Source organism: Amblyomma maculatum, chromosome 11 (genome assembly GCF_055883805.1).
Source record: "Amblyomma maculatum isolate TAMU_Amacu chromosome 11, ASM5588380v1, whole genome shotgun sequence".
NCBI lineage: Eukaryota > Metazoa > Arthropoda > Arachnida > Ixodida > Ixodidae > Amblyomma > Amblyomma maculatum.
The window spans coordinates 73,594,863-73,616,812 of record NC_139354.1 but is presented as its reverse complement, the minus strand read 5'-3'; the positions used below and the strand labels follow the sequence as shown (position 1 = coordinate 73,616,812).

General features: G+C 45.6%; 1 protein-coding gene across 1 annotated transcript in view; it reads right to left on the bottom strand.

Annotated features, from left to right (window-relative positions):
• The window catches only part of LOC146174163 (putative aminopeptidase PLBD2), an 87,021-nt gene extending 82,026 nt beyond the window's left edge, over positions 1-4,995 (bottom strand). Inside the window, exon 1 of the mRNA XM_084585331.1 lies at positions 4,762-4,995. Coding sequence (XP_084441457.1) covers positions 4,762-4,995 — 234 coding nt within the window. The remainder of the gene's footprint in view (positions 1-4,761) is intronic.
• Between the last annotated feature and the right edge of the window lie 16,955 nt (positions 4,996-21,950).

Below are 21,950 nucleotides of genomic sequence, written 5' to 3'. Positions count from 1 at the left end.
TGTGGGCACTGCGGAGAGTATAGTGTAGGGTACCACAGGTGTAATTTAGCTGGTGTTGGGTATGTGTTGGTTTGTAGTCTCCTAAGGATGTTCTCTTCTAACTTATTGAGGGATTTGTGTGGTGTTGGGTACTCCTTTCTGGCTGTTCTGTATGGCGCGAGATTGTCAGCATACACTGCTAAACCTATCAGGTCACGGCACCCTTTATGGTCATCAGGGGGAGACGCCCGGTATAGAAGAGCTCGGGCATGCCTGTGAGCGGCTTCGTTTCCTCCTGGTAGTTCCAGGTGACCGGGAAACCAGATGATTGATACTTGGTTGGGTGGGTGCTTAGTTAGCAATGACAACCCTGACTTATGAATTAATCCGTAATTGAAGTTGCGACAGGCGTTTTGAGAATCAGTGAGCGCAACGGCGTTGGGGTTAGATGCTACAGCTAATGCAATAGCTGCCTCCTCTGCGTGAGTGGGGTTAGATGTTTTCACCGAGGCGCAGTTCACCATCGACCCCGCAGGCGTTGAGACTACGATAGTCATGACTCCATTGTGTGGTCCTGCTGCGTCCACGTAAAGGGTGTTAGTCTGCTTGTCCCATTTCTTCTGCAGGGCTTCCCCTCTTGCTATCCTCCTCTCGATGTTATATGCGGGATGCATATTCCGCGGAATGGGGTACACGTTGATGCGTCTTCTCACATCGCGTGGGACCTCTTCCCTTTGGTCAATTGTACAGGGCTGATTAACATGGATCTTCTCGAGCAGTTCTCTGCCGGGTGTTGTAAGTGCGAGCCTATTGAGTTGTGAGAGCCATTGTGCTTCCCACATCTCTTGGAGGGTATTATGTACTCCTAGAGCCATGAGCTTGGCCGTTGGCGTGGAGTTCGGTAGCCCCAGGGCCGTCTTGTAGGCTTTCCTGATGAGTGTCTCCAACTTTTCAATTTCCGACCTGGAGAGGTTAAGGAATGCCGTCCCGTACATTATCCGCGAGATCACGAAAGCTTGCACCAAGCGGATGGTGTCCCTTTCCTTCATGCCATGGTGTTTATTTCGGATACGATGTATCATCCGGAGGATTTGCTCGGTGGATGTTGTAAGCTTCTTCATTGTGGTGGTGTTCTGTCGCCCATGCGGGATATACTGCCCTAGGATCTTGATCTCCGTGGGTTTCTGTACTGGGTGGCTCTCTATATACACCGAGATGTTCTGTGCTAGGGGTGTCCTCGGGTTCTTCAGAATTAGCAACTCGGACTTTTCCGGCGCACACTGGAGGCCTCTCTCCCTGGCGTACCGGGCCACCGTGTCCGCTGCTGCTTGAAGACGCTCCTCGATCTCGGCGTCACTCCCCGAGTTGCACCAGACAGTGACATCATCCGCATACAATGTGTGTTTGATGCCGGGAATTTCGGAAAGAAGGCCTGGTAGATCTTTCATAGCTAAGTTGAACAAGAGGGGTGACAGTACCGCCCCTTGCGGAGTTCCCCTCGGGCCTAGAGTGATGAGATCTGATTTTATTCCACCGAAGTTTATAGTGGCTTGCCTGGCTGATAAGAAGTTTTTGATATAGTTGTAGGTTCTTGCGCCACAGTTGGTATCGGCGAGGCTTTGCAGGATATTTTTATGTAGAACGTTATCGAACGCTCCTTTCAAATCAAGTGCCAGGATGGCCCTTGTCTGTGACTTGGGAGGTGTCTCAAGGAGGTCTTTGTACAGGTACAACAGGGCGTCCTGTGTTGATAGGTGTGGGCGAAAGCCGAATTGAGTGTTAGGTAGGAGGTTGTTATCTTCTAAGTATCTACTCAGTCTCGTGTTGATGACCCTCTCTATGAGTTTCCCCAAACACGAGGTCAGCGATATCGGTCTTAGATTATCCAGTTTAAGGGGTTTGTTCGGTTTCGGAATGAACCGAACCTCGGCTGTCTTCCAGGATATTGGTAACGTTCCTGTAGCCCAATGCTGCTCGTTGAAGCATTCCACCAGCGAGGTGATGGTGTCATCGCTGAGCTTAAATAAGAGCTTCGCTGTTATCTGATCTGGACCTGGAGCTGCATTTTTTCTCATGGCCGCGATTTCTGCTTTTATTTCTTCTTTCGTGAGTGGGATGTCCAGCTCGGGATTCGGCAGCCCAGAATACTCCGGCTGTTCCACGACTTGGTCAGTGCACAGATACCTGGTCTTGAGCTTTTCCATCAACTCTGTGTCCGTACCCGGGGTGGCGTGTACGATCTTCGTGAGCCTGTCTTTAGTGGCCGACTTGCTGCTGCTGGGGTCGATTAGGACACGTAGGAGCTTCCAAGTCTTTGACACCCCTAGCTTCCCCTGAATACCATCACAGAGCGAATTCCAGTTCTGTCTGGCTAAGGATATGGCATAGGATTCTGCCTTTTTGTTTATCTCCTCTATTTTTTTCTTGAGTTTGCGGTTAAGCCGCTGTCTGCGCCATCTCTTTGTCAATGAGTGCCTCGCTTCCCATAAATGTAGAAGGTGCGTATCGACCGCTGGGCAGTCCTCTGTCGTACAGACCTCTTTTGTAAAGGCTTTCAAAGTGTGCACCTCATCTTTAACCCATTCCTCTAGGTCGGTAATAGGGTTTGCAGGAGATGTCTGGGCCTTTCTCCACCTGTCCCAGTTCGTAACTCTTGCGATACCTATTTTGCGCTTGCACGCATTTGTGCTTATCTCCAGAGAGAGTATGAAGTGATCGCTTCCCAGGTGCTGTTCGGTATTCTTCCAAATGGCGCTTTGTATGTTCTTGGTGAACGTCAGGTCAGGACACGTATCTCTACTGACACTGTTTCCCAGCCTCGTAGGGTAAGTGGGATCGGTGAGGGTCGATAACCCTTCTTGCGTCACTACTTCTTCCAGTTTTCTGCCTTTTGGTGTCGCTGCCGGGTAGCCCCATGAAGGGTGTGGTGCGTTGAAGTCGCCCCCAATCACGCAGGGGGAATGGCCCACTGAGGTCAGAAATTTCTTTATGAGGGAACCCAATTTTGCGTGCCTGTCTTTAGGAGGGCTGTATACATTCAATACGTGCATGCTTGCCGCTCCTCTTTGGAGAGGAAGAATAGTTATATAGCAGTGCGCAATATCCGGCTCGAAAGGGTCGTGCAATATGGCAGTGTATAATTTGTGCACTAACGTGGCAGTTAACTGGTCGTGCTGGTAAGTGACATAGTCTTGGAGTTTAATAGGTATTAGGTGGGGTTCTTGGATTAGGATAGCTGCCGGTGGGTCAGACTCCTGAGATATAAGTAGATTTAGAGCAGCCTGCTTTCTCCTGTATCCCCGGCAGTTCCACTGCCAGATCTTTACTCTAGGTTTGGCTGGCATGTTGAATCCGTATCGGATGGCTCGTCCACTTGCATTGTACGAGCGAATTTCGACTTATGTCTTTTATACGCATGTTCCTTCCGAAGTGCAGAAATTTCCGTCTCCGTGTATCGTCGGTTGTTTGCAATCTGCTCTCGAATTTCTTGGAATTGGGCGTTCACGTAAATTGGAAAAGCTTGAAACTCCTCCTTGAAGGACCTCAGTTCTTGGATAATTTGTTGATAGACCTCGCCTAAGGCGGGCTGGGAGCTAGGTACTACCTGCTGTTTTTGGTTTTGAGGAGTCGGCTGAGTTACCGGGGTTATTGCGCTAGTAGTAGCTCGCTTAAGCTCTTGGTTTTGGATTGTTAAAGCACTGACTTGTTTTTTCAGACTTTCTATCTCTTTTTTGAGTGCTGCCAACTCCGTGTTATTCTGAGGGGAGGACGAGGGGAGGGGAGGCCACTCTGCAAAGCTCACCTTCGAATCTGAAAGCTGACCCGAGGACGTCTTCTTCGGCACCCCGGTGGTCTTGATGAGGTTCTCTTTCCCTTGTTCTTTACCCGCCTCCACGTGACTAGCGTTCTGGGTGGAGCCTGTCGCCCGGCGTCTTGAGCTGGAACGGCCGCGGGAGGCGGAACGAGAGCGGGAGACTGATTACGACGCTCCTCTGTGTCGCTGTGCAGGCTGCTTCTTCTGCCTTGGCCTGCTCCTATCTTCTTCATCTTCAAGTTTCGTTGTTGATGCCGCGTTTGATGACGCGGCACTAGCGTTCTTGTTCAGCGGTCTCTGGAATTTCTCCTTGCAGTCTCTTGCATAAGTCTTGTGCGGGCCCTTGCACAGCGCGCAAACGGGTGTGCACTCGTGCGTCTCATATGGACTCGGCGTTCCACAGGTTTGGCAAGCAGCCCCCTTGGGTTTCGGGCAGACATCTGCTCGGTGACCTGGCGTTCCACAGTTGATACAAGCCGCCCTTGTTTTCCGGTAGATGTAGCAGCGGCGCTCTGACCACCCGTAGTTGACCGTGAAGGGAACCTTCTGCCCGGCGAAGACGATGACTGCCGACGTAGTCTTGCCCAGTCGGCGCGCTCCCAGGATGGAATGGCTGGGTGAGGACACGTCTTGGAAGATAGAGTCATCACTCACTTCAGGCTTGATATTATGTATGACACCCCTGCAGACATCATCTGGCAAGGCAACATAAGCGGTGACCGTTATACTCTTGCCGTCGAGGTGCAGACAATTAAGCTTGGCGAGGCGGAACGCGTCTTCCTCACAGTGAGTACACACCATTATAATGTTCTGCTGGCTAACAACGCGCAGCGTTGGCTTTTCTTGTAGAGGGGTGTTGAGGGCTGCTTGGATCCCTAATTCGAGATCGTAGGAGCGTGGAGCCACAGATTGCAGATCCACCGTGGTTTTAGGTCGGATGATGACTTTGTATGGAAAATTCCTGAGACTCGGTAGACGCGGAGGTCTCGGTGCAGGAGGCTCTCGGTGTTCTTTGTTCCCCTGCTCTTTCTTGGGAGGCGTGGATTTAGCTTGGCCGCTCTGTCGTTGCGCCGGGACCATATGTTCCAGCCATGGCTGTTGTCTTCCTTCGGGAGATCCTGCGGGGGCATCAGCTGCTGCTGGGATGTTGGTACAAGAGTGAAGTCCATCTCCGTCGGGTCGTAGCCTCTTAGAGAATTCATCGTGGTCGTGGTAGTCATCAATGAAGCGGGAGCACTCACTGGCGAGCGTCGTTAGACCCGCGTTGCGCGAACGCTATGCCGCGCATCCGCGGGCGCACCGGCGTCTCCGCGGCGGTAAGGCACCCCAACCCCTTGGCCGTTAGGGTTAGCGCTCTTCACGGGGTAGCGAGAAGTCAGACAGCCGAAAATGTGGCACTCACAGGCTCACTGGTGGTATCAGGCGATGTCAGGTGTTGAAGGCAACCCGTGGATGCTAAATATATGGTGATCCAGTATTCTAATCCGCCGCAATCGAAGATTGTCAGCGGAGCCCATGAATCGCACGTCCGCTCCCAGTGGTGGAGGAACGCGCTCCCCCCGCACGGAGAGATAAACGCTTCAAAAATGTAAGTATGCATCCTACCACGTTTACCGAAGGTAAAACTGTGTTCCAGCCAGCAGTACACAAGCTTGCACTCAACGAGGCCCGTAAGAGACAGGTGGCATAAGTGACAGGCAAATCTGGTTGGGAATGCGCGAAAGCATTCGCCGGCGCCTCCCTGTCGCATTTTGTAAGACATAGGAGAGCACTTAGATCCCTGAGCCTGTGGGGAAGCACTGCTCGTCGGCAGCTTGTTATAATCCCTAGCTAACATGAAAGGCACTGTGCGGCCTTCTCCACATGCATGCCGCAAACATCGGTCTACCGAGTGGCGCCGAACCTGAACGGAAACATGTTATGTCGACGTTCGAGCAGACAGATTGCCCATTTATGCAGCAAGTGAGAATGAACACGCGTACCCCGCCTGGTGTGGTACGCCCATTAAAGGGATGCGCAGCGTGTTCGAGATATTGGATATTCTCAGTGATATGGCCGGTATCGTTTAGCGTAAGGAACATTGCTAGTATTGGCTAGGGTCGGTAGTAAGCAGACTGGCATAGGAGTGACAGAAGTTTATTGAAGCAGATCTATGTAGAATTCCCAGGCCTTGCGCTGCTAACGCCAAAATGTTGACCTCCGTTTTGTTCATGACGTCAGGAACCCGGCTTACGGCTTCAAGCCAGAATACAAAAAGTTAGAGGACTTGACGTTTAGGCGGAGCGAGAAACGGCACCTTGTGATGTCCATCAGGAGAGTATGCGCGTTGTTATGCTGCCTCAATTGCTTTACAGCTCTTGCTGGCCGGTGGAGAATTCGAGTGATTTTGGAGCAATAAATAACAAGATTTGTGACGTCCATCAGGAGAGTGTGCGCGTTGTTATGCTGCCTCAATTGCTTTACAACTCTTGGCGGCCGGTGGAGAATTCGAGTGATTATGGAGCAATAAATAACAAATTTGTGATGTCCATCAGGAGAGTGTGCGCGCTGTTATGTTGCCTCAATTGCTTTACAACTCTTGGCGGCTGGTGGAGAATCCGAGTGATTTTGGAGCAATAAATAACAAGATTTGTGATGTTCATGAGGAGAGTGTACGCGTTGTTATGCTGCCTCAATTGCTTTAAACTCTTGGCGGCCGGTGGCGATTTCGAGTGATTTTGGCGCAATAAATAACAAGATAAGAAATATTCAAAGGGTACGGGTAACGTTAAATGAGGAGCAGTCTTTGCCTGGTTCTGGCTTGAGCTACGGTGACTCTGTTGGCTTTAGATCAGCGATTTCCAGAGTGGCGCGAAAGCAAGCATGGTCCACTGTTAGCTAAAAACATTTAGCAATAAGGAAGTGAAATGAGCTTCGTCTATTGAAAAGAGAACACAGTGTTTCAATTTTTCTCTGATAGTGTGCTTGTAAAGATGCCGGAGTTGAAGGATGTGGTGCACGGTAAAATATGCCAGTTGTTTTTGGAAATCACTGTGCACATTGTAGATATTAAGGGAATTTGAAATGTATTTTAGGTTTTAATACCAGGAAAGCGCCATTAACACTGTCGAAGTAAAAGGTGTGAGAGTTGATACAACGTAGCATATCAACATTTCCCTGATTAGGTAACTAAAGAATTTAGGTCGGACATTTGAGACATGAAAACCTGGCTCAGGCATCTGATCTTGTGTCCTCGACTAGCAGTTGATCTCGACATGTGGCTTTCATTTCCAGAAGGTAGATGTCATGTCGAGAACTTCAATACTGATGTTTAAAACAACGTGCAAAAGGAGATCTCAGATAATAAATTACGTTTAACTAGAACCTGATAGCCGTAATTGATCCTACATAGGATGAGATTACGTGGCCGGATCTCAAACCACATTTTCAATTCAAAACAAAATGAGCGACAATGTCGCCGTAACAGGCAAGTTATATCCTCCAGTCCCAAAGACATTTATCTTTGCCGTCGGCTTCTTTCAAACTTGCTAAAGCACCTGCAGCAACGATTCTATTTTTTAGTCATGCCGTGCTCACCTGAGATCAGAAGAAATGCGCGATATCAATATCCCATCGATTACGATCTGAATATTGCCAAAGCACAGATGAGAAATCGTTAGCGCAAAAGACTTCAACGCCTCGTTTTCAGGCAAGCTATCAACTGTGTAGGCTGACAGTGCCGGAGCGCATGACCTTGGTTTAGATTGCATTGCAGAATAAATTGCACTGTTTACACAGTCGACAGCTTGTTATAATCCCTAGCTAACATGAAATGCACTCTGTCTTTTATTGACATATGGGGGCTATCTTCTTAATTCAGAGCAGGGAAGCACCAAATTGGGCAGTATAACAGTCAGTGTATTCTTGCTGCTGTTGGACTTCATATTTTGACATTTAGAAGCTACAATACACTGGGTGACTTACGTAATGTGCATTATGTGTACAAAAGTTAGCATCTCTTGACACGATTGTTTACCGAAGGTTTTTTTTTTTACGTTCATTATTTTATCCCGCAATATATTCTTCTTGAGCTGGCAATCTGCATTTAAGCATTGAAATATAAGCCGACAAAAAATAATTACCCCTGTAACCTATATTTAGATAAAATATAAACTTATTATTTTTTGTATTTCTTTCCTCGCAGAATAAGTAGGATCTTTTCAAAAACAGCACCCATACATTATACAAGGGTGCGACGTACAGATACAGAAGCGGTTTTCTGACGACTCTTATGAAGCCTCTTCGACTGCCCTTAGGCAGACGAGAGAGGAGGGCTGTGTCAGAGAAGTGGTTTCTGCTCCAATGTTGCAGAAAATAGACTCACCTAGAACAAATTTTGCCATACGGTCCTTCCGAAGCATTTCGAAGCATCTCCATTGTGAAACACCAAGATTTTATTGGCTCATGAATAGCCTGCAGTCTGACTTCAAAGTACTATCGCGCAGCGGAGTAGGGGCAGTGTCAGCAGAATGGACTCAGCAAGGAAGGGCAAGCTCTGCACGTGTCTTCGAGATGAGTAATCTGCACGCGGGACAGCTACCAGCTCGTCATACTTTTAATGACTAGGTAAGCTTACATTGCAACCCCCTCGTAAATCAGGCTGTTTTAAGCATACATATTTTGCCTTAAATCACACCGTGATACTTTCCATCGCGTGGCAAAACGTGCTGTAATTGTTTTCGTCCAAAAGCGTCCGCGTGACCTGCTTTTATCCTAGCTTCTCGCAACACGAGTGTCTGAGAGACGGTATCTGAGTAGGTGATTAGAGCGGTCGACTACTCAGCCGGGCGACACGGTTCTACACCGATCGTGGCGGGCCGTGCCGATGCAAGCTAGATGCATGGTGGCCGTGGACTTTCAGATCTCAGCGCACTATATGTAATCGTATCTCAGCCCTCCTCTACCTCGTCCGTCATAGCCGATTAGATTTGGGGTGGTAAATCCGCATAAAAAGAAAACACATGCCGTGAGAAATTTTAAGTCCTCTGTCATTGAAGCATGATGTAATAAGTTCAAAAGGCAAAACATTACCTATGCGGTAACAAGTCGTCACAAAGCCAGTGAAATGCATTAAGGAATTTCTGTTCGTTATCAGTCTTTTGTCTTGTAAAAAACAAATATTTTTCATCTGCTTACTGTTTTCGTGTTTTCTTCATGTCTACAAATATCTAGTCCTGATCCTAAAAGGAAGAACCGGAAGGCTTACTGCTCAAGCTGATTAGAAGCGCGAGCATAAAATACACGATGTCACCAAAAGGAATTAGATGGCACAAACGTACTCATTTTTGAGAAAACATTGCTAAACAAGCTATGTATGAGGTTAATGCTGTCCCTCTATCAATCAAGAACATTCTTACGAAGGGACCAAAACGAGGCTCATTGACATGTTTGCTTTTTACTCTTTCTCATAGGGCTGATTTTTCCTTTATTTTGCGTCTCTTGTGAAATCATGTCAGCGTTCGAGCATGCCTCCATTCTAGATAGGGTTGTTAGCCTCCCTTCCCGGGTTTGTGACTGCGCTGTTAAGTGCTCTCTGTGGAAGGGTTGGTTTTGCCTGCTGCGAGTGTTCTCTTGTGTCTAGCTGGTTCGCCGAATGCATATGGCTATAAATGTGCTTTCGCCGACGCTATAATCTATACGTTGCTGGCATCCGCCATATGTACCTTACATGAAACACATGACATGGGTGGATAGAAAAGGTTTGAAGAAAAAAACTATCTTTCCGCTGAGACGCCAATAACACGTGGAATTTGATGTTTTGGTTATGTCTGCGCCGCGGCAAAGCAGGTGCTGTCAAGTGCCGCAAAAAACATGGCCAAAAGGGAGTCTTTAGTGAGTGCGTTTTTTGCAGTGCTCGTTGCGCATGCGTGACATCAAAACTTCACAATATGGATTCTTGTAGTGCCTTCATTTAGGCATAGCATAGCTGAGGGCACAAGCATTCTTAATCACTGATTAAAGGTGATGTGGGACACGTCAACAGCTTTCGATCAAAACCTCAAATTGTCCCCAATGTCTGTAGTCAGAGGGTGAGATGAGGTGAGCCCAAGGGAAGTATTTTTGAGTGGTGTCCGAAAATGAAACCTCAACGTCATGTGCTACTTAGTTGTTATTTTCAGACTGACCGCAGCTTACAATGAAAAGTGCTATTTCTGAATCGGTGTATAAATACGGCACTGCGGTATTCTGTGAAAGGTGCGTTTTGGTATCTCCCCTTTAAAAAAGTAAATGCCCCGGCTTGCTCCAAGATAGTGTGTTTTCAGTCCGATGTTACAGGGCGTTCCCTATTGGTCTTGACGGAAGAAAACGGCTGTTACCACTTTTAATTATATTTGCATGTTACTTGTTATTTTTTTCTTTTCGCCCTTTCTTCTCATTTCATGTACAGGCTAGCATCCCTTGAGGAGACTGGCTTCCTCTATAAACTTTGATTTGCTAACTTTTTTTTTATTGAGGCTATTTTTTGAAAGTGAAATGCATGCTTTTAACCCTGCAGTCGTTGCTTTCGGCTTCCGAGAAATACGTAGCAACGGACGAAATAAAAGATTGGTTAATGTGACATTTGTGTGTTTTGGCGATATATGTACCTCTCGGGGATTTTCATCCTTCAAAATAACTTAGTGTCATTGTCATCATAGTGCAGAACGTCAGAAGTTTACGGCGAGGTAGCATGTCGGAAAGAGAATTTTTCGGTAAACATAGTAAATATTTCGCGCAACAATAATTGCTTTTGAAAGTTTGATCAGAAAAGTACACAGAATATGAAGCGCTGTTACAACAGCGAAAAACCCATTTAAAGGGGCTGCTGTTAACATCCGTCTATCCGCTGAAAACATTTGAGTTCACATGCCAGATAATGGAGATGCTATTCGTGCTACTCAGGTCAGCACACCTGTGTATGCGTCATGCACGTTTGAGCAATTTTGCACGATCTATATGACCTCTGGAATGATCCCTATAACTAGAAGGTGGGCCACCTGTGCCAGTCACTTCAGGACATGAGTTCCACAGAGCCAAAACATTGTCATTTTTGGCTCTGAAAAAGGAAACGATCAAATAATAGCGCACCCTCACATCATAAAAATGTTTGCAGAGAAAACAACAACGCTTACATACCTTTTGCTCATACCGTTATCATGAACACAACTCGAATTGAAGTCTAAGCCTTATGCTCGACTGTCATTTTCAATTATCAGTACTATACACACCAAATATTTATTTAAAACCAGATTTTATGCGACAACTACAAGATCCCCGTTACTCAAAATATTTGGCACTGGCTTCTCTGTCCTAGTCGTCATTCTGGTTGATAGCGGTGAGTGAAAAATTTCAAACATGGCACTGGTGGGAGTTAGCTGGCAGATGGCATGGCCGGACCCTTAGTCTTTTATTGGTTGTTCGACTTAACGAGACCACATTTGGACAGTTGGTAGGAGCTCCAAACTTAGCTTAGTGATTTGTTGTGAGAAAGTGGAATAATATTCAACTTTTCTTGTGCTCGTGGATGTCAAGTCAAGCGCGGTACACATAGGCTACTCAAATACGTTCATACCGCTAGAAATAAACGGGTATTTGTATATCGAGTAATCAACTACGCTATCCCATTTAACCCTGAATTGTGGAGCTTGTATTCCCTCTAATTATTTTCAATATATGTTGTTTACGAGTGCCGGTTTCTCAAATGACATTGCATTCCACAGAAGGAAACAATATATCCCCAATCAAACTATTCCTCAGGATAGTTTGATTTATATTGTAGATTGCTACGGTTTAAAGCGACTCAGGCTATCAGAAACGGCACCAGGAATTTTCATGCGCACTGACATCGCAATGAAAGCACAGCTTAAGTCAAAGACTGAACAGATTGCCTGAAGTTCAAGGGAGAATATATTGGGGAGCAGTTGCTTCTTCCCCGGTTTGGCAAATTTATTTTACCTAACTTCGAAGTGAATGAGTACGTAAATTTTTCTGTCTTTACTTACAACTAAAAATTATTTCTATTTGTGTAATTACCTGTCGTTTCGTAAACATCGTTAGAGAAGAGAGGAAATTTACTAATAATTACTGAATCAAAATTTTGTTACTGAGATAAAACTTTTTGTGTTTTACCGACACCATAGTGCAAGTTCTTTGCGATTGAATGAAATTTTAGGGTGCTGTTGGTTTGTTTATTATATGTTTATTTTCTTTTCGCTGCGCCGGTTTTCATGGTTGGGTACTTTCATACATGCCCTATACCACTATGCGATAAAGCGAGGTTCTGGGTCAAACGCCTTTGGGATTGGGTTGCAGATAACAACCGCTCGTGTGTGATTATGGATTTGGTAGTTTAGTCCTCATACTCAATTTGCATTAGCTTTAATTCCAACTCTGCTTGAGTTTAGTAGCTCCTTACGTAGCAGCTGGGATTACCTGATTACCATATACATGACGTTTCTTAAGTTATTGCCTCTCAACTCCAGCCAATTCAATATTGAAGGATATGTTAATTATAAAAAAAATCACTAAACTTTGCTTTCAGCTCCGGTGTGAGTTAACACTGCAAAAAAATTAAAACGCACATACCTTGTTATTGAGGAATGCAGTAATAGGCCCGAATATTTAATGCGTGCATCAAGGCAGAATGCTTTTACTAGTTATTCAAATGTACATTGTTTGCGGGATTACAGACGCAGAAAGGCAGAACAAAAAAGCTCCTATACAACAAGTGGCCGAAAAGTTGGCTGGTTTTTATGTTTATCGCAGCTGCTTTTAACGCAGAATGTCACTTGCGAAAAAGAGTGCAAAGCTTTGAATTTTTTATTTTCTTTAAACGTCGGGTACCCAAAATGCGCGTTTCGCGTTTTCAAACGCGAAACGCGTTCCAGTTTTCAAGACGATATTGAAAATATTGTAACAATAGCCAAGTCATTGCAAAAAGCTTCTCGCCTGTATTTTTTTTTTTGCAACGTTTGTTTCGCCTGTAGTTCCAATTAGGTAGGACCCGCCTTGGTTGCTCAGGGGCTACGTTGCTCGACTGCTTAAACCAAGGACACGAGATCGCATCCCGGCTGCGGCAGCGCGCAAGTCATTGGCGGCGAAAACTAAGGCGCCTCTGTGCTGCACGCTCTCGATCCGAGTTTGAGCCTCAGGTGGTCGAAATTTATTAGGTCTTCCCCTATGGTATCTCTCATAGCCGTAACCGCTTCAGGAGGTTAATTCCCTTATACCAAACTAAATCGAATCCAATAAGGCATGTCCCTAAAATTGCCTATTTAGCGATTACTCCAATACTAATGCGTTTGCCAGCTGCTGATGCTGGCCCTGATAGGGCTAAATCCTATATGCTAAAGTTCCTCTTGGGGAATTCTCTATACCATTTAGTATAGCTGGAAACGATTCCAATAAGCACTCTATTATACCTCCAAAAATCAAATTCCCCTTAATATAAAAACAGTGGCGATAGCTATGGCATGAATATTATTCGAGTCATTCATTAACATTAATAGTTACAAAATTGCTTGAAATGATCTTCGTCTTACGTGTTTTCGATTTAGTGGACCGTGAAAATATTATCAGCCTCTCTCTATTCGCTTTCTCACCAAAATGGTTTCAAGGATACGCATGATCGCCTCTAGAGTCGAATTCTATTTGCGCGCCGCGAAACAGGCACCTACTTGGTTACATTAGTTGTAAATTATCCTCATGACAGTTTAGAACACACCGTCTCTTGACACATATCGACCTGTTAAGTTTCTGCTTATTTAGTTACACATATACATCGATTCACTCAAGAAGACAATTTCTGCGTCCTCAATGGTGTTCATTCTGAGATGTCTAAGCCAGGCAGATGTGTTCTTTTAAAGGCCAGTACACTCGCCTGTGCTCTTTGACATTCTACTGAGCTTAATTACAAGTCATAACAAAGATCTTACGTAGATCTATGTGGATGGCGGCATGTTTTGATGGCTGCATCTTTTACCTATTCGCACCTGCAATCGTACCTGCGCAAATGAAAACTGAGTTGTGGATTTTAAATTACATTAAATGTTTACGAGGGGGCGGTCCTTCTTTATTAAATTAAAAAGCCTGTGAATGTGTTTCTAATACGAGGGTCCGCCAATTGGAAATGATAAAATAATAAAGCGAAATATGCCACCAGTGTCGTGACTGTACTTTGGTAGATATGTTTCTAGCATTATGACAGGTGGTCAATAGGTAGCAACCCTGTGCAGAGGCAGAAAGACCGCTCACAAGCAATGTAAAAATTTCCGCTTCTGTAGCAACTGAGACTGGAAAGCAACAGCATTTCGTTATTGTGTTTTTAAACATCAATAGTAAGAAGCCTAGTAAAATTCTCCGCTGAATGAAGGCACAATATTGAGACTGATGTATGCCTCAAAATGTGCATGGGCAAAGAATTTCGCTAAGGATGCTGATTTCGTAGCTCTTGCTCCCGTACAATATTTTCCACGCCGCGTCCTGACTTCACAATAATGTAGCCGTTAAAACCGACCTGACGGAAAATATACGAATGAAAATGCCTATAGTTGATATTGTGAAGTGATCGTGCTGAAACCACGGCGATCTAAAGTGGGATGTGTGATAGCGCCGCTTGAAGAATATGACATGACATTATATGCATTGCGCCAGAACTATATAAAATTGTGGATAAAACCTCAATTACAGTGACAGTGGTTTTTTTTCTGTGACGCAAAAAACCATAAATTCATCAAATATTTTCAGCGCGGGAGAGTTCAAGGCTATATTTTCTAGAAACTTTGGATGCCGGCTACAGACGTGTCGGCCAAAATTCCCCGGCCTCCTTTGGTAGGTGCTATTTTGCAGGTGGCAAGCAGGCTGTCCGATTGTGTGAAGTCATGGCCTAGTTGGCAGGAGCTGTCTACTCGAGCAGCTTCTTTGAGACGGGAGGCGAAACGAATAGAATTCGCAAGGCGAAACGAATGCAGAAGAGGCTATCCCGTCACCCTTTTATTTCACAGAAAGTTACGATGTCTGAATTGTTTAGACGCAACGTTCAGTTGACTGAGTATAAACAGAGCATATGGAGCTTAACACGAATAAACAGTTGCGTAAAAATCTTTAAATAGCACTGGAAAGAAGGCTACTTACCTGGTGCGTCAAAGAAGCTACTAGAGAAGAAAAATGCTCTCTCTGATTATCGATGTCTGAGATATCACGCATTTATGCGTCGCGTGCTGAGTACAATAATACTATGCTACGTAATTGTAAATTGGGACTATGTGTGCTTCGTCTGCATAGGTATCGCTGGCTCCTGAAGTTGATCTGGCGCTCTTAACTAGAAATACTGACTACAGGAGCAAAATTTTAGGTGTTTGCCGGGAAAAAAAAATTAGCAGTTTAAATGCGTACCAAAAGATTGTTCAAATCGTACCTAGAAATTAACTGCGAAGATTTTGATTGCATTCATGAGTTATAATATATTTTAATAAATTAAGTTAAATATATTATCCTGATTTTGTCGAACACGTCTAGTTATTGCACAAAGTCAGCATAATAAAGGCATGCTGAATAGACCAACGAATAAAGTGTTTGTTAAAATAAACGCATTGCTATTTATGAAATGCTCTAAGCTTTTAACGAAAAAAATAAGGATAAATGTAGCCCTGAATGTTATTTCAGGTGCTAAATAAATACCCGAATATTTATGTCAAGCTGTCCTGTACCAAATACGAGCTAACCGCAAGGAACGCAGTGACCGCGATTAGTGTGCAATGTATTAAACTGTAAGCTTTTGCTTCCTCCATACACCTTCACTTCATTTTGACTGGTGCTCAGAATAAACCGTATTGTAACAAACTTTTCGTCTCCAAGGCTGTCAACTACAACCGGGTCGAATTTAGTTCTGTATTCTGTCGTTACACGGCAGGGATGCCGGTGTTGTGTGAGGTTGAAGAGAATATAAAAACAAGGGATAATAAAGGGTAGAGATTTATGATATATTAAGGATAATTACTAAAATATTGAGATTAGGATGCCGCATAGTATTCGCCTACGAGTACATGCAACAGCACATTTACTGTAAAATGTTTCCATTCCTCACTAATAAATTTAAAATTTTTGTCTCAAAATAATTTATTGTAAACCACGTTACTGCAACATCAGCACAAATAAACCGCAACGCGTCCACTAGGCGCCTCTAATGCGCTTGATACCAACTCTTCGTGGCCTATGTGTTTCGTGCCTCCCTGGCACGCAGAAGGAATGGGCAACAGCTTCCATCCCAATCCGATTATATCAAATTTATTTTTAAAAATACTTTTATTTTCTGAAATAACGTAATTACAGGAACCTCTTAACCCATCTTTATTCGTTTTATTTTGGACATTCCTTCTAATAAATAGCGTTAATTGATTATGCAATTTTTGAAATTTACACGCCTGTTCATGTGGAGGGGACACCCTGTCGAGGAAGCGTTATTTTCCTGATCGTCATCTGCGTTGCTGGTTTCTTTTCGGCTTAGCGGGTTGTACTTACTATCATGTAAAATGTTTGCAAAGGCATTATTGAGACTACAAGAGCACTTTCTGTAAATTGTTGGCTATCGCATTGTTTCTTTAGGATACCCGCAATTCGCTTAAGGCCATGACAGATGGTGCTAAAAGTTTTATTGCAATCAGCCAAGGAGGATTACTGCAGAAAAATCATTTTCCATCTTTCAATATTTCGAAATAATCTTAACCAATATATAATATAAGTTCCAATCGTGAAAACAATAGAATACTTTGACTTTGCTACTAGCTCGTTTGTTTTATAACAATGATTTGTTTGAGATAGTGAATCAGGGAGAACGACGCGTGCATTATCTTCAGCGCATAAAGGTATGCTGTCCACGAGAACAGGATGAAATTTTTGTTAGCTCATTATCATGCCAATTGCTTCGACTATTTGACTTGTATGTAGGTATGTGTAGTATTATGCACACTGATATTGCCACAAAACCTTCAAAATTGTATTTGGTGTTTTTCAGTAGCCACCGTTATGCGGCCTTATCACTGTGACTCTGGCATGCATATCATTCTGTATTCTTGGTTTGTTAATGCTCAATGTCACTAGACGCACCTCTAAAGTTGCTTTATCGCGAAAGATGAGTCGGAATCTGTTTCGACGATTCCGGTCACTCTCGTATGTTTCTGCAATGTTCTAAGCTCTGCTAGTAACTGTTTGCGACGTTATCTAGATGTTTCTAAGCCACCTTTCAATTAAGCGTTAACATGTACGACAGGAACTCGTAGTTCGACGATCGACGAGCACAACTGTTGCTATCGCCGCTGCCGAACCGCATAGTTCTTTTGCGGCCGCAAGTCATACCAAAAAATAATTTCTTCTGTACACTCACAGACTCTTCATTTCTGCCATCGGCCTGTCACAGCCCCGTAACATCTGGTGGAGGTGCTGCCCTTGATCCTTCATAGGAACACCTCAGCCTTGTTCTTGTTGCCATGGAGGACCAGCTTAGAGGTCACCGAGCGCTCGACCTTGTTCCCAAGGGAGCGGGATGGGATCATGCCCACGGCGGCCGTACTTCTAAAGAGGCCAAAATCTAGGCGCCGTGTGTAGTCCGTTATCAGTGCTCGTAAGAACCACAGGTGGTCGAAATATCCGGAGCCCTTCACTATGGCCTCAGTCAAAGCCTGTGTCGATTTGGGTCGGTAAACCCCAGAAACCCAAACCAAAGCAACCTTTCAGTATGCTTTGAATATTAGTGGCACTCGTTATCTGTCTAATGTGAGAAAAAAACTATTTAGGTTTTCAAAAACAAGAACAGAAGCATTTACTTAAAATTCTGCCCTGAGGCAGGTTACAGGCTTTGTCGGCGCGGTCCGCTCCATTTTCATATTCGCAACCATAAAAATTTAACGTCACTTATTTTTCTGGTGTACAATCGAAGCTTTCCCCCATATTTGGTCGACATTGCCGAGAAAGATTTGTGTTGCTATCAACTGAACTTATTACACAGTGAAGCAGGTGTGGCTGGGAAAAGCAAGAGCCGCATTGATTCGTGTGTGACAACTTTAACCAAAAACATTTAAAATGCTTCGGAATGTTTCCATCAAAGACCTAACAAACATAGAGATCAAGGCTCTTGCAAACAGAGAGGCATTCCTGCAAACGCAGCTATCGAGTTCTGTATACGAATTCGTGGCTTGAAAGAGAGACGATTCAAGTAACGTCTATAATAAAGCTTCTAAATAGATGATTCGTAGGTAGTTCACATCTTTTATTGGCCTCGCAAGGTAGCATCAGGGAAGCAGTGAACTTTTTAGCTTAAACACTGTTCACAAGAAACATTTATAGTTCATAACAGATTAGCATTTTTGAAGCATTACAGAACGTCTAGTTTTGTACAAATTACTGCGAGTTCGAAAGTTTGCATAGATGTAGTTGAAGTTTCCACGGAAAATACTAGATGAGGAATGCATAATATTGTATATATACATATATACACACACACACAGATATATATATATATATATATATATATATATATATATATATATATATATATATATATATTGTTACGGGAAATATTCACAGTACGGCAGTTGTCCACACCACTGAGGATGATCACAGCACAGCACTCTCACAGCACTTGTCTGCGTCTTCTTCTTCTGGGAGTCTGTCGCACTTCTTTTTCGTCAGCACGGCTAGCGAGTATTAACACTACCCCCCCTCGGGAAAAGCACAGTCCCGGTGCGTTCTACGTTCGTGAAACAGAACGTGCATAATAGGGCTTCCGGCGGGACACATGCACTATTTCAGAGGATGACGCTCTGGACGAGGATTTCGGAGGCACAGATTCAACTTCGTACGTGACGTCTGTCTCGGGGCGCAAAACCCGGTAAGGGCCTGTGTAACGGGGAAAGAGATTTTCACACAAGCCCATGCGACGGTACGGGAGCCACAGCAAGACGAGTGACCCAGGAGTGTAGTGGACATCACGGTGGCGACTGTCGTACCGGAACTTTTCAGAGTCTTGGGATGCAGAGAGCCTGGCATGAGCTATCCGGCGGGCATCATGAGCGCGGGCTACGGCATCATTGGCATAAGTACAGGTTGCGTCTGCCGCGGGTAGTGAAGTGTCGAAGGGTAGTAACGGGTGTGGGCCAAATAACAGATAAAATGGGGAGTATCCAGCGGTGGAATGTACTGATGAATTGTAGGCGAATGTCACAAAGGGTAGATGAACGTCCCAATCCCGGTGGTCGTCAGAAACATACATGGACAGCATGTCTGTGAAGGTACGGTTTAGGCGTTCTGTGAGGCCGTTGGTCTGGGGTGTGATAGGCTGTGGTGAATTTGTGACGGACGGAGCACGAACGGAGAATTTCGTCAACCACTAACGCAGAAAGCAGCGGCCACGGTCAGTTAGTAGTTCACGAGGGGCACCATGATGTAGAATCACGTTTTCTAGGAGGAAGTCAGCGACGTCTGTGGCGCAGCTGGTCGGGATAGCTCTGGTAATAGCATACCGCGTAGCACAATCGGTGGCGACGGCGATCCATTTGTTCCCTGAGGCGGAAACTGGAAAGGGCCCAAGAAGGTCAACACCTACACGAGAAAACGGGTCAGTGGGTATGGGGATCGGCTGAAAACGGCCTGAAGGCAAAATTGTGGGCTTCCTTCGTCGCTGACACAATTCACACGCGGCAATATATTGCTGGACGGAACGGTAGAGCCCCGGCCAGTAAAAGCGTCGGCGCAGGCTGTCGTATGTGCGAGATACATCCAGGTGGCCAGCCGTTGGAGCATAATGAAACTGGTCAAGGATGGTAGAACGCAGCTGTTGAAGAACGACGAGCAAAAGGTCTGCGCCGTCTGGTCGCATATTGCGTCGGTATAGGGTGTTCTCGTGGAGTACATAAAAGGCAAGAGATGGATCAGGTCGGTCGCAGGTCAGACGGAGGATAATGGTATGGAGCAAGGGATCCAAGTGTTGTTCGTCGGCAATGTTATGAAAGGCCGAGACAGACAAGACACATGCGTCATCGTCAGAGTCGGTAGGACTAGGGGAGTCGACGGGATGACGAGACAAGCAGTCTGCATCTTGGTGAAGCCGGCCGGACTTGTACACGACGGAAATGTATACGCTTGTAATCGAAGTGCCCAGCGCCCCAAACGGCCTGTAGGATCTTTGAGGGAGGAAAGCCAACACAAGGCATGATGGTCTGTTATAACAGTAAAATGCCGGCCAAACAAATAAGGGCAGAATTTTGTAATAACCCAAACAAGTGCCAGGCACTCTCGCTCTGTGATAGAGTAATTTTGTTCGGACGTAGATAAGAGGCGGCTGGCACACGCAAGCACCCTTATGTGGCCGTGTTGTTGCTGGGCAAGTATAGCTCCAATGCCATGGCCATTTGCGTCGGTGCGGAGCTCAGTATTGGCAGATGGGTTGAAATGGGCCAAGACGGGTGGAGTTTTGAGAGCAGCAGTGAGTTCCGAGAAAGCTGCAACTTGTTCAGGCCCCCAGGAGAATGAAGCGTCTTTCTTTAGGAGATTGGTGAGAGGACGAGCAAAGGCGGCGAAGTTCGGAAAAAATCTTCGGAAATGTGAACATAGGCCAGTAAAGCTTCGAACATTGCTGGAGGAACGCGGAGTGGGAAAATCTTTGACGGCGCGAATCTTGTCAGGGTCAGGCTGAACGCCGGAAGCGTTAACCAAGTGACCAGGAACTTTGATTTCTCGGAGACCGAAGCCTCACTTCTTGGAATTTGGTTGAAGTCCGGCGCGGCGAAAAAGCGAAAGGATTGCAGAAAGGCGAAGGAGATGGCTGTCAAATGTAGAGGAGAAAACAATTACGTCGTCAAGATAACACAAACAAATGGTCCACTTGAAGCCTCTGAGCAAAGAGTCCATCATTCGTTCGAAGATTGCTGGGCTTGCAAAGGCCAAAAGGCATGACTTTAAATTGGTAGAGGCCGTCGGCGGTAATGAAATCAGTTTTTTTCATGGTCTCTCTCGTCGACATAGATCTGCCAGTAGCCGGAACGAAGGTCGATGGACGAAAAGTAGCTGGCTCCGTGCAAAGTATCAAGCGCGTCGTCTATACGCGGAAGAGGATACACATCTTTTCTGGTTATCTTATTTAAATGACGATAGTCAACGCAGAATCTCCAACTGTTATCTTAATTTTTGACTAACACAACAGGGAATGCCCAGGGACTACTGGAAGGCTCAATTATGTCGTTAGCCAACATTTTGTCGACCTCTGTTTGGATGACGCGTCGCTCGGCAAGCGAAACACGATAGGGCCGCCTGTAAATAGGACTGGCGTCACCGCTGTCAATGCGGTGACTGACAACTGTGGTTTGACCCAATGGGCGGGTACCGAAGTCAAAAAGGTCACTGTAGGTGAGCAAAAGCTGTTTTAACTCTGCGACGAATTCAGGCTGGAGATCAGCTGCAATCACGCTTTTAACAGGATCAGGGCGCGATGTAGAGGACGAGGGAGGTGTTGCAGGGACGGCATTTGGATTATCGGTAGTCAGAGCTGAAATGGCACAATCGGTTATCGGCGACAGCTCTGATAGTGAAATTCCCTCGGACCGAACTTGAGTTGATAGCTGAAGTTAAGGACCGGGAGAGTGGTACGGTTCTGGGAGATATGCACAATCAGATGAGGAAGGGTGACGTGCCGCTGCAAGATGACATCAGTAATGGGACACGCGAGATAGTCGCCGTCTGAGATGAGTGGGAATGGTAACATAGTGATGTAGATGGCAGCTTCAGGAGGAAGGCGGCAGAACTGTGCTGATCGAAGGCGAGGTGAGCAGGAGGGGTCTTCAGAGCAGAGCGGAAGGTCCAAGCGAAGTAGGCCAGTAGAGCAGTCAATGAGGGCAGAGTGGGCTTGTAAAAAGTCAATGCCAAGGATAACGTCGTGGGGGCAGTCTTGGAGGACGGTGAACAACACTGGAACATGACGACCACCAATGGTAACTCGCGCTGTGCACATGCCAAGCACGACAGCAGGGCTTCCATTGGCGACGCGAACTGTGGGCGAGACGGCTGGAGTAAGGACTTTTTCGAGGCGACGGCGAAATGAGGAGCTGAGAATGGACAGTTGGGCGCCGGTATCATTGAGAGCAGAAACGGG